General features: G+C 44.8%; 1 protein-coding gene across 15 annotated transcripts in view; it reads left to right on the top strand.

Moving 5' to 3' along the window:
- The window catches only part of cadps2 (Ca++-dependent secretion activator 2), a 95,623-nt gene that overhangs the window by 34,864 nt on the left and 48,347 nt on the right, over positions 1-12,412 (top strand). For 8 of the 15 annotated variants that reach the window (XM_029522067.1, XM_029522077.1, XM_029522080.1 and 5 more), the window contains exons 7-11: positions 1,768-1,879; positions 2,213-2,352; positions 6,526-6,592; positions 7,448-7,556; positions 7,642-7,875. In XM_029522067.1, coding sequence (XP_029377927.1) covers positions 1,768-1,879; positions 2,213-2,352; positions 6,526-6,592; positions 7,448-7,556; positions 7,642-7,875 — 662 coding nt within the window. The remainder of the gene's footprint in view (positions 1-1,767; positions 1,880-2,212; positions 2,353-6,525; positions 6,593-7,447; positions 7,557-7,641; positions 7,876-12,412) is intronic. The other 7 variants (XM_029522070.1, XM_029522081.1, XM_029522079.1 and 4 more) reach the window with 2 other exon arrangements.

Raw genomic sequence — 12,412 nt, 5'->3', positions numbered from 1 at the left:
GTCGACGGGGGTCCAGTCAGGTCCTGAACCGGCCTAACTGGGCTGTGGCTCGTCTCGTTAGCTGTAATTGCAGGGACAACATGATTAGCTGTGATTACAGCAGCGACCGATCGCTCTGATGACTCCGGCAGTTGTAGCGTTGGAGCACTTTAATCACCGCGGACCTTTTCATTAGTGATTCCCTTAATTATTGTGGAACGTCACCCATCTGTTATCCACTTCACGGCCTGAGCCTCTTTCTGCACCTTCACTCTGCTCGACCGATTCGAGTCTGTAACTCTTTTCCTTTTAAGTAGTATTTTATTGTTGTTGTTGAGTGTTTTTCTTGTGGATCTTTTGCGTCAGGGATTCTTACCGAAGCTGGAGTTGAATAAAAGCCAGACGAGACTGTAACGGCAGGTCTGTCTGATCTGCTGTTTCTTTCCCCGCCACTTCAGAAGAGATTTAAAATAGATGTTAAAGGTCCGCACAACTAATTTACTTTTCTAGTGCTTTGTTTTCAAGGGTTGATCACCGTGAAAGCATTGTGTTTTTAAGGACCAAAAACCATCTCCTCTCTCTGACCGTACGGTCCTCTGACATCTGTCTTTAGGATCTTTATCATCCACCTCCAGACCTTTAATTACAGCTGCTGCAAAGTTCAGTCCAACACCAGGCTGTCTGCACATTTTGCTCCATTTCCTGTAATCAGATCACATCAGGTTCGGTCACAGATCCACTAAACTGTCCCATCATCGGCGGCGGTTACCAAGAGTCAGTTATTGTTCGTCTCACAAAGACTCTAATGGAGCAGAGTGACTCCCCGTGCTCAGGATGATGAGGACACGGCCATTATGCACACAGAGAGCGGCGCTCGCTGTGATTACACGCCGGTTTCGTGTCAGATCTGTTGTTAGGCGTGTGTGCGGCGAACAGATGACAAGTGGTGACCCCTTCACTTGTTGAGGGCGAAAAGCAAAGTTGAGCTCCATATTCAGTTTCCAAGGCAACGCTGAGCTGAAAGGTGTGTTTGTTCACACTCGCACACAAACGCACAAAAAGCCTGAGGAGTGACACCGACTGTGCTTAAACTGACACTTTAATGGGAGCGAGAACGTGATGGTGCTTCAGTCTGAGGCTCTTCTGATTAATGAATGAAATCACAGATTTAGTCTGAGTGCATCACTCATTAGAATAATAGCTACTTTAAATATCATCTTTTGAAGGCAACACAACAATATCACAACAGAGAGGACAATGCACACAAACTATGAGAGCGGGGGACGTCGAATCATCTCAGATTTGGTCACCGATGATTTCGTGGCTCCAAAGCCTCCTGATGATGATGGTGATTTTGATAATTACCTTTTAATTTAAACTAACACCTGATTGACCTCAGCTTGTGTTTGCTCATCGGCAGCTTTAATGTCACAGACAGTTCAGACCGCAGACTGAAAATAAAACCGAAGGTGGCTTCAAAATGGCCGCTCATAAAGCTGTAGGTGACGCCACGGCGGGTCTAAAGGTAGACGTCCACGTCTGATTTGATTATAAAGCAGGTTTGGGTCAGTTAGATTAAATCTGACTGTCTGTTGTTTCTCATGGAGGCCTTTGGGGACAATAAAAATCAGAATCCAGCACGCTGTGAGATTTAAAATCTGCTGATTCAAACTGTGAAACATTTTTAGATACGGTTCTGTTGGCCTGCCACGTTCTGGTGGGTTTCAGTGTGCCTCACTCCTCCAGCTGGATTTCTCTGGACTGATTGTGAGTCTGCTTTCCTCCCAGGTGGGGGACTCAGGGCGACTTCACCACGACTCACCCCCTCCCCTCGGTCAAAGTGAAGCTGTTCACGGAGAGCACCGGGGTCCTGGCCCTGGAGGACAAGGAGCTGGGCCGGGTGAGTCCCCGAGTTCATCTCCTGTTTGTTGTGAATGTGTCTCCGTGTCTGATTCTGAGGAGGCAGATGTGATGTGATGACGGTGAACAGATGTGTCTGGAGGACCTGCAGAAGGGACACGCAGTGGACGGGTGTCATGTCCTGTCTGAAGCATGAAGCATGAAGAAGCCCCGCAGAGACCGCCATCACAAACTGACGGCTCTATTTCTGTTAATCTGCCCTCGTTACTGGAGGAAACATTCCTTGTTTGCTCTGTAACACAACTTTGGAGAGAGACAGACACACTGACAATGATGTTCTGGTTTTGTCGGCCGGTTGTGTGTCTCTGCTCAGGTGGTCCTGAACCCGACCACCAACGGACCGAAGCAGGCCGAGTTCCACCGGATGGTCGTCTCCAAGAGCAGCCAGGACAGCGAGCTGAAGATCAAGCTGGCCGTCCGCATGGACAAACCCGCCAACATGAAGCACAGCGGGTGAGTCCACTCAGTCTTCGTTGGACAGACACACACACACACACACACACAAAGCCACAAACATGGAGAAAGAAGATATTGGATCAGCAACAAACAGTTCAAAATATGAGCAAGCTGATGGCGCCACCTACTGGTCAGAAACAGTCTGAATGAATCTGAGGAGTGGTGACATGATCATGAGATGACAACAGCTGATTGGTTGATGCTGGTTTTCAAAGGCACAACAACATAATTCATATTTTTCATTTTGCATTTCATGTTCTGTTGTTCGTTCGTTCGTTTCTTTATGTTGAATATTTTCTTTTGTTTTACTTAGATTGTTTTCTGTTTTTGAACCTCGTTGTTTGGTGCAGGTCTTATTTTCTGGTAGAAAATGGCAGCAAAGCTTAATTTTCCAACAAATTCGATCTGAACCGCTTTTGTGTGTGTGTGTGTGTGTGTGTGTGTGTGTATTTTTCTTTGAGCAACAAACATCCATCAACACTATTTCCTCCCATTTTTAGCCTTAAAGTCTTTAAAGGTTCGTGAACACAGATATATAAACAAAAAAAAAAAAAAGTTTAATCTGCTCCCAAAGAGCTGAAATAATCTCACAAATAAAGTTTTTCTCTGATGGTTTAAAGAAAACCAAAATCCCATTAAAAACGAGAAACAGATGACACAACCTCAGAAAGACACAAAAAAGAAAATGCTGGGATAAAAAAAAAAAAGAGCCTTAAGCTGACACATGAAGAAGAAGCAGTGAAGTTCAGCTGCAGTCACTCAGAGCTGATTAACAAAGTGGAAATATTTCTGCGTCAGCTCAAAATGACTCCGGAAACATTTTAGTTTCTGTTTTTCACCTCGTTGGTCTTTAGTCAGTCCTTTCTCTTCCTGTCTGTGAACTTAAGTGGAGTCACATGTAAAATCACCTCAGTTTAATTAAGAAGCAGGCGCCTCGACATCACTGGACAGGTTGGAGCTGCGTGTTGTCGATTTAAAGTGTCTGTCTGTCATCATTAACAAACAGCTGATCTCTGTTTCCTCTACAGATGGATGTGATAATTCATTCAGAAGGTAACAAACTAAATAGAATACATACATTTAAACACAAATTTTAATTGTTCACACAAACATTTTTAAATAAATAAATAAACAGTAAATTAAAACATTACAAGACTGAAAAGATTAATTTTCTGTAGATCTCAGGAAGCAGACGTCTGGTTCTGGTTCTGGTTCTGGTGAAAGTGATAGGAGTCTGGCGCTGAAACTGCACTTAACAACAACGACCACAAGGGGGCAGTGTGAGTTTGTTTGACTTGACGGTGGGGTGGAGTAAAAAAAGACTGCAGCCCAGCTGGACAGTCTACATCCTGTATGATCAGCTCAGAGTTCCTTTATTCCTGCGTCTATCAGGACTGATAAAGACATTATTATTATTCGCCTGCTTCGTTCTTCTTGTGCTGACTGATGGCTGTGCAACATGTTGCCAGGCGAGTTGTTATTTGTCATGTTTGATTGTCAACTGCAGGACTGGCTGAGTCCACAACAGATTTCCTCCCACCGGGACAATAAAGTATACGAAACGATCCGAAACGCCCAAAAGTCCAGAGGACCTTCAGACTGGCCTGGTTCTCTGCTCTGATTGGTCAGAAAAAGTCACGTTAGTCCTCCTTTTGGCTCTGAAATCCTGAACTCCTGGTTCTGAGCAGACCACTCAGGCTCCTCTGGATGAGCTGATGATGCTCAGATCCGGATCACGACGTCGTGGTGTCGGTGACAGAACATCACTCGTGAACCAGCTCCGAAGATTCCTCGACGCTCTCGCAGATTTCTATATGAATTAGACAAGTTTCAAAGGATTCGCCTCCTTTTTCTTCTCAGAGTTTAGTTTAATGAAGACGATGGGTTCAGGTGCGAGGGCTTAGAGTCACACACGGAGAACCTGGTGAAGCAACATCAGATTTTCTCTTTATGTGGAAAAAATCTATAAGGACGTTTATTTCCTGACGATAATAAACGACTGAATAGTTGAAATTTAAACTCTGACATCACATTAAAAAAACAGCCGGCAGGAGATCAGATAAACTGCGTCCCCTTTGAAAGAGAACCGTTGTTGGAGATTCTGCATTTGTAAAAGAAGTCACACGTGTCAGTGAGGCCTTCAGCCAATCAGGACAAAGTGCCGGCCGTCGTTAGACTGACGTCATGTGATGATGTTACATCGGTGTCGTCCTGTTCAGTCCAACAGGTCTGCCAGCTGCTGGCTGTCATTTCCTGAGGCCAAAAAAAAAAACGGTGGAAAGGTGGCCCTCACCTGTTCTGGAGTCTATCCTGATTGGGTGATGCAGTCTGTCAGTCACAGTAGCCCCGCCCCCTAATACGTCCCCTGCTTCTTGCTCCATTTTCCTCTAAATGAACATCGTGTTGTCTTGAAGGTTGAAGGTTTTCAGAGTCCCGGTTCACTTTTATAAACAGACATGAGACTGATTTCGCTTTCTGGTTTGTTGAAAACACAATCCAGCAGGAAGAATCTCTTATACCTGAAGTCAAGGCCCATTTTTTATCCGTTTTTTTTTCCTTTGGGTTCACACCTCAAAAAGAAGAAACATGAAAAGGTTAAAGACGTGAATCCATTAGGAGGCCGACGGATGGGAGGGCACATTTTAGAGAGAGAGAGGAAGAAAAATGCACAAATGTGAAGGGCTGACATTCACAACATTTTATTTTTGGTGATTTGTTTACTGCCATCCAATGGCGATGAAGAAACGTTTGTCCCCCTGACGGTGATCAGATTATTCCCTGAAGAAGATATTTACTAGATCTTCTAGATCAGAGGAGGTCAGCTGATCTGTGACTCTGACATTTTATATCATGAGGATAAAGAGGCAGCAGCAAACATGTCATGGACACAGTCATTTACTTTAATGTTTGATTCATGTTCATGTAAACAATTATCAAAATCTTTCATGTTGTTTTTTTTTTTTTGTATTGCGATTCAAACCCAGTTTCTTGACACACTTAAAAAGAAAAAAAAAGAACTCTTAAAGTCTGAATATCCAGCTAAATGACCAGTTAAAGATGGATGCTTTTTTTTGCAGCGCAGACTGTTAAATGCCTGCAGTGAACTCTCCGCCGTGTTCAGTCCATCCATGCGGCCATGTCGTCGTGCGGCTGAATGGGTGTTTGAAACCCCTGCAGGAGGAGGACATACGGCCAAATCTTTTTTTCACAAGTGGCCGGCGAGCGGTGCCACGTGTTAACCCGGAGTCGTGCAGAATGGCCCTGATTGTCCGTTCAGATGCGCCACAGCCTTGACTGGAGGCCTTTTCTTTAAGGGTGGGCGGCAGTTGCTGAAGAAAGAGGTCTCGCCATCGATTGATTTTCCTCACTTGCACTTGCTTGTGTCCCACGCTTCAGGAGGTCCGGGAGCAGCCATTGATTGAGAGGCCACGCTGGTCATTCTTCCATTTTCCTCAAGACTTCCTCAATGAGCTGCTGTCTGTGTCGTGTCCTCTCTCATTACCTTCTCCTTTTTTAGTTTCCTCATTAGGAGAACAGATCCAGGTCCTTGTAATGACGGGAGCAGCTGGGGAGTGATGCATTGTGGGATTGACAGACTTAAAATGGATCTTAATATCAACTGAATCTGGCCGGTTCCTGATTGGTTCATATGTGTGAAATTGCACGTCGAGAGCGTTGACAAGCTCTTCAAAATCCCCCGTGTTAAAGATCCAGAAGGGTCCAAAGGACTGACCTGGAGATGTAAAACTACACTGAGATGAACACAAACTCACTCTGAGGTTTCACATGAAAATTAGTTTTTTGTTTTTTTAATCAGCTGCTCTGATGTCGGACGACCGACTGCTGGTTCCAGGAATCCAAGACTTATTGAGGCCACGCTTCTCCTGAGGGACACTCAGCCTTGTCCACCTTTACCCTGATCTATGACCCACCTAAGTTTTATAGAGAGCGGCTCTTGGACTTGGTGGATTTGCTCCTGACATGCAGCCTGAACTGTTGGACCTTTAAAGAAACAGTTGGGGGCCTTTTTAAACTACATCCGACAAATTCATTTTGCCAGTTTAGAGCCGTCCTGAATACTTTGGGAAGGTTTTGCTGCCAGCACTGATGGAAGCTGCTGCTGTTGTTGTTGTTGTTACCACATTTTTCCTGTCGTTGATTGTGTTTCAGGTATCTGTACGCTCTGGGGCAGAGAGTCTGGAAACGCTGGAAAAGAAGATATTTCGTTCTGGTTCAGGTAAGAAACTGAACGCAGGCGACAGTCACTGATCTGCGTTATTGTGCAGAAGAAAAGACAGAAAATGTGAACTATCACATTAAAATGAACTTTTTTTTGCTTCACAGGAATCTGAAGCGTTGAGGGGGAAAAATATCAGTTAAAGGTTGTTAAATAAAATCATCTCATATTTAAAAGGTTTTTACCTCTCAGGAGTCACGAGAATCCTGTCAAACCAAAGTTCAATACTTTTTAGTTTCTTACTTCTGGAGGAAGTGTTGATCAGTCGGAGCAAAACGAGAAATGAGATGGAAATATTTACAAATGAGGATCATTTTTATCTCACTGGTTGATGTTGTTATTGGTTCATTGAGTTTTTTTTCTACATGACTGATTTATAAATATCATTAAACCTGTTTGGCTAGTTCCAACTCTATTTTAACAAGAAGGACAAGTTGGACGTGAAATGTTTCGATTGTTTTTTATATTAATTCGAGTCAAGGTGAGTGCTGCAGGAACAATTTGAGAATTCATCACGTCTACAACAACCTGAAATTAATATTTTGGTCATGTGGTCAAAGTAAGCCAAGAACTCGTATTACTAATGATGACACAGTTTAACTAACTTTGTGGTTTGAATGATGTATGTTAGTTACTGTTCGACGCTACGGAGAATTAGCAGCTGAATCTGAACTTTGATGTTTCCTTCTGGAGGTGGTGGAGCCCAAAGATAGAGCTAAAAGCAGGCTCCAGATGGGTGATAATGTTGCTGGGTGTGTGAAGAAAAGTAGTTCGAGGTGTTCGTTATTATTGCGGCTGGGATTCTGAAGTTTGAGGTGTCAGTTGTAAGTTGTGGTTCATCACTTTCTCCTGCAGGTGAGTCAGTACACGTTCGCCATGTGCAGCTACAGGGAGAAGAAGGCGGAGCCTCAGGAGCTGATGCAGCTGGAGGGCTATACGGTGGACTACTGCGACCCTCAGCCAGGTAGACGCACCCGAGCGGAGACACGACACCTCTCAGGGTTACAGAGGTCGGACAGAAAGAGTAAACACACCGTCCTGTTCCACAGGTCTGCAGGGCGGCCGGGTGTTCTTTAACGCCGTGAAGGAAGGCGACCTGGTGATGTTCGCCTGTGACGACGAGCAGGACCGCACCCTCTGGGTCCAGGCCATCTACCGGGCCACCGGGCAGTCCTACAAACCTGTCCCACCGCTACAGAACAAAACCGCAAACTGCCGAGGAGGGATTCAGAAACCAGCGTCCCCCATCAGTAAGTTCTGCTCGTCGCTGTCATCAGGAAAGCGTTTTCTGAGCTGATGAATCAGGGAGGAGGAGTTACGTTTTCCCATAGACTTCAATACAGTCCGAACTCTTGCAGCTTAGAATTACAAAATTCAGAGTTGGCTTCACTTTGGGCTGAAGACTTACACTAATCACTACAGATAGGATCGAGGTTAAACCTCCACTGATTCTCTCCTGAAGCTCCGACTTTGCTCCCTAATTTCTCCTTCCTGACGCTCTTTCCTCATAATTCCTGTATTCTGTCACTTCCTGTCCTGCAGGAGTCCTTCGCACTGTCTCCTTTTTGTTCCCTTTTAATAAAACCGTGGACTCGATGAGCGGCTTTGATTTGTCTCCAGTTTGCTGATCGGCTGCTGCCACACACGCAGCGGGAGGCAGATCGAAGCAGTTTGGCTTCGTGCAGGTTTGCTGCTGTGAGACAGAAAACACACAGACGTGAAGAAGGGATGGGCGAAATGAGGGAAGAGGGACACTCCCTTCTTCAGTCCAGCCCTCTTCCTCCTGTCTTCCTTTCACGTTTCTTCTTCTTTCCTTCCCCCTTTCTTTCTTCTTCTGCCCCTTTAGTCTGCGTGTTCTTCCTTCACCGTCTTGCTCTTCCTTTTTTTTTCCAGCAGCAAACCGAATGTGGATCATCTGCTTTGTTTTTCAGTTCTTTGCACTTTTCGTCCTTTGTTTTTGTCTCATCTGGTCTTTCTTCCCTCTGAACTTGTGTAACATCATGTCCCCCCCTCCTTCACCTCCAAATCATTTCATTAATGAGATGTGTGTGGTGCGAGCGTGCTCGGCTGGCCGGCCTCCTCCCGGGGCCCGTCCATTGTGACATGAAGAGCTCCACACTGAGAGCTGATTACGGCAGTATTTGTGTAATTTGGCGCGGCGGCGGTCCGTTGTTGCTGCCGGTTGTTAGCGTTTAAGGGGGGAGATTGAAGAGTTAATGGCGAGAGGTGCTGACACGCTGTTTGCAGGTGGAAATAGAAGATGTCCCTGAAATAGCTCTTAACTGGGTGCTAAGTGCCGCTCTGTGTGTGTGTGTGCACGTAATGGGTTTGACAGAAAGTTGTTCTCGCTTTAATAACGATCGTGTCGGTGAACCTGCGTCTTCATCTCTGCTCATGAAAAATGAAAGGTGGAGGTTAAATAACACTAATGATTGAATGTGTATACACTCACATGCTTTAACGCAACTGCACACACAAGGACAGGCCATGTAACGTCAACAAAAATCCTACTTCCCTCGTCTCCACTTTGTGGAAAATTGGTGCACAAATGATCCTTTCTCCTGCAGCTGAATGTCACTAACTGGGAGCAAACAGGTAAAACAATGAGAGCAGAGACGCAGCGTCTCTTCTTTGTCTGTCTTTGTGTCTTTGGATGCGTCTCCGCGCACAAAGAGCGAGCAGGCGGCGGCAGATTTTATTGACTGGGCGCATGACAGCGAATAATGAAGTTGTTTACACGTGGACGCTGTGTCAGAGACTCGCACGCTGCAGGCAACCAGCCGGCGGTTATTGTTGTTCCTGAGCTGAATGTGAATTCTCTGCCTCTGTGTTCAGAGATCTGCTCTTCTTCTTCTTCACTGCTGATAAAAACCCGTAATTCTTTCGTATCACTGAAGCTCCTGAACGAGCCTGAACGAGCCTTTTATGCTCCAGGTTTGACTGTGCAGATGTTTCTGCCTGAAGGCCCGAAGGACCAGTCGGCTCCAGTTATCTGCATGAAAATAATATCCACGTATGTTCAATACTGTGTGTCCTTGATATTAAGTTTAGTTTACAATTAAAACGTATCAACATTTTAGAGGAAACAGCAAAACAGGCAGTTTATCATAGTGAATCATTTCAGATCAAACTGGCTCAGGATGTGAAGATGATTTATGGCAGCAGTGACGTTTCTGCTGAGAGATCCACAAAACAAGACGTTAATCATGAACTGTTGGATCGCAAGTCAAGACTGCAATTTTCTTTTCTTGCTTGTAAATGAGCTAATAATGGTTTTCTCTTTCTGTCAGCGCTGTTTTAATTTAATTTACTGTTGATATGACACATTGCAACTGTTGTTGATGATAATAGTTTGAGGGGCAGGAGAAGCTTCAGTTCAGATGAGATCGTCAGACTTCGAAGAATGAAACTCATTTCACGCTGCTTTTATAAAAAGTGCACGAAGTCGGTTTGTGTGTATTTATGTGCCTTCTTCTGCGCAGTTCATTTGGTGCTGGTTCTGTTTTTAAATCATTCTGTCTTTATGTGACGGCTGATTTTTATATGACATCCCTGAGAGTCTTATCCAATCCACACCACGAAGGCATCACAAAGTAAAGTAAGAAAACAAAGGGGGGGGCCACTAACCCTCTGGGACCTGAAGATCCAGATCCAGAACCAGATCCAGAACCAGGTGACGTCCGGAGGCTAAAAAGTTTCTAAAACATGAGACTTACGTTAAACAAACACAACGTGATGTCATCGATAGGCAACCAATGAGACGGAGCGTTACCATGACAACATAAACAACACAACAGATTGACCAAAATGCAAATTCTCCTTTTAATTTATTTACAGATAAACTCAAAGAATTTCTGACTCTTTTTCCTGATTCAGCTTTCAAAGAAACTAATTTGTAAATCAGTTTGTTCTTTCGAAAGAGATTTGAAAGGTTTCACTTTTCAGGCAGATTTCCCCCCGACTGTGAAAGAAAATCCACAATGACAAATGATGCCATCCTGGTGTCGTTCTTTGACAGTTTGGCTGTCGGTGATTTTATTTAAGATGTCAAGCTTCGTTTGCTTACTTCCTTGTCGGTAGGTGACACGTGGTGCTCTACTCATCCAGAGATGAATTAAGAAAACCGCGTCCTGGTCAGATTTATTTCTGGATGCTCTCCGCTATGAAGTGACAAGCGGACACGTGTGAGTTAGCTACAAAAACTCCAGCAGGTATCACTTCCTGTTGGCCGCAGCCGGCAGCTCAAACAAAAACGGTCTAAAGCAGGGGAATCGTCACAGGCCGTGCTGTGACCTTTTGACCTGAAATCCACTTTCATCAAACAGACAGCGGTACCAACAGACGGCTCTGTTCGGGGTCGGGGCTCAATCCTGAAGGTGTTTTATCGGGGCTTGTTTACACCTGTCAGTTGTGTTTTTGAAGAAGCAGGTGGTCAGTTTGATCCCGAGGAGTGACGTTCCAACTGTCCTTTCGTTTTAACCTTCCGGGGGTTCAGCGGCGCCCTCAAACGCAACGCGGCAGCTGAGGATGCGTTCGAGTCCTTCTCTCAAAACTTTTTCGCGCCCGTTTAAGCTCTCGCTCAGCCAGATGGAGGCTGATGGGCTTGTCCATCCGAATCTTCATCTCCGCTCGGCCTGACGCTGTCACCGCCGCGCTCTGACAGGCAGATCAAGTCACATCTCTCAGCCCGGTGCACCTGAAACTGAAGCGCCCCCGCCCCCCCCACTTCGTCTGCATCAATAACCTGCCATCAGCGCCCGCCGCCTCCCCTCAGTGCAGGATGTCACATAGATGTGACTGTTTCTGTGACGATACCGATGGAGCTCTGACCAGATAGATGTGGAGAGATGGAGCACAGAAAACAACCCCGCACACACACACCTTATAAATATGATACTGTCAACACTCTTTGCTGCAAGATGCTTGGTAAAATGAAAATCTTGTTTTATTAATGTTTTATTTTCCAAATCCATCTCCATCCTGCATTACCCACAATGCAACTCTGGACAGCTTGGGTCTTGTGCATTTTTCCCAAAAAAAGCTTTTGTTTCTGTATTTTCACGGCGTAACATTGGAGTTCAGATTAATACTGAATACATTCAGGTTATTAATAAGTCCGATAGAATTTCATTTAGATTAATCACCTCTGATGATTATTCTAATTCTAGTTTTTCATTTATTCCTTTAGATGCTTCTGTTGGTGATCTGCTCCGACCAGAGCAGGAAGCCAGATTTCTGGACCCATTTATGTTGAGAAACTAGTAAAACCATGTGAAACAGTTTGTCGGCACTGTAAATAAGTACAACATATATTTTTCTTATATTAACCAGCAGAAACTGAAATCTGAAGGATTCAAGTTTTTTTTACAAGATAAAACAGAAAACTGAAATCTGTCTGTGAACGTGGCACTGATGAGAAACTGTGCAGACAAACACAAAGTGGAGAAACCTGCAGACAATCTGGAACAAACACACACACACACACACACACACACACACCATCTGTGCCAGAAGCGATGACATCCATCCATATTTTCTGTCACACACCCCCTCTTCTTTAACACACTCAGCAGATAATAGCTGAAAGTTGGACTTGACACGGATCAACATCACTCCTCCGCCGTCTGTCCCCCAATCAATACTCCCCCCTCCTCCCCCATCCTCTTATTATCAGCACTAATCTATATCTCTTTGTCTCGTTTTCTTTAGAGTCTCCTCTTTCGCTCTGTCTTCTCTCCAAATTACATTAAGGACAATCCCATGTTTCGGAGGTAACAAACGTAAAATGACCTACATCGGAATTAGGCGGAGGGAAAACAG

Source organism: Echeneis naucrates, chromosome 16 (genome assembly GCF_900963305.1).
Source record: "Echeneis naucrates chromosome 16, fEcheNa1.1, whole genome shotgun sequence".
Taxonomy (NCBI): domain Eukaryota; kingdom Metazoa; phylum Chordata; class Actinopteri; order Carangiformes; family Echeneidae; genus Echeneis; species Echeneis naucrates.
The sequence above is the reverse complement of the archived record's forward strand: the minus strand, read 5'-3'. Positions and strand labels throughout refer to the sequence as shown.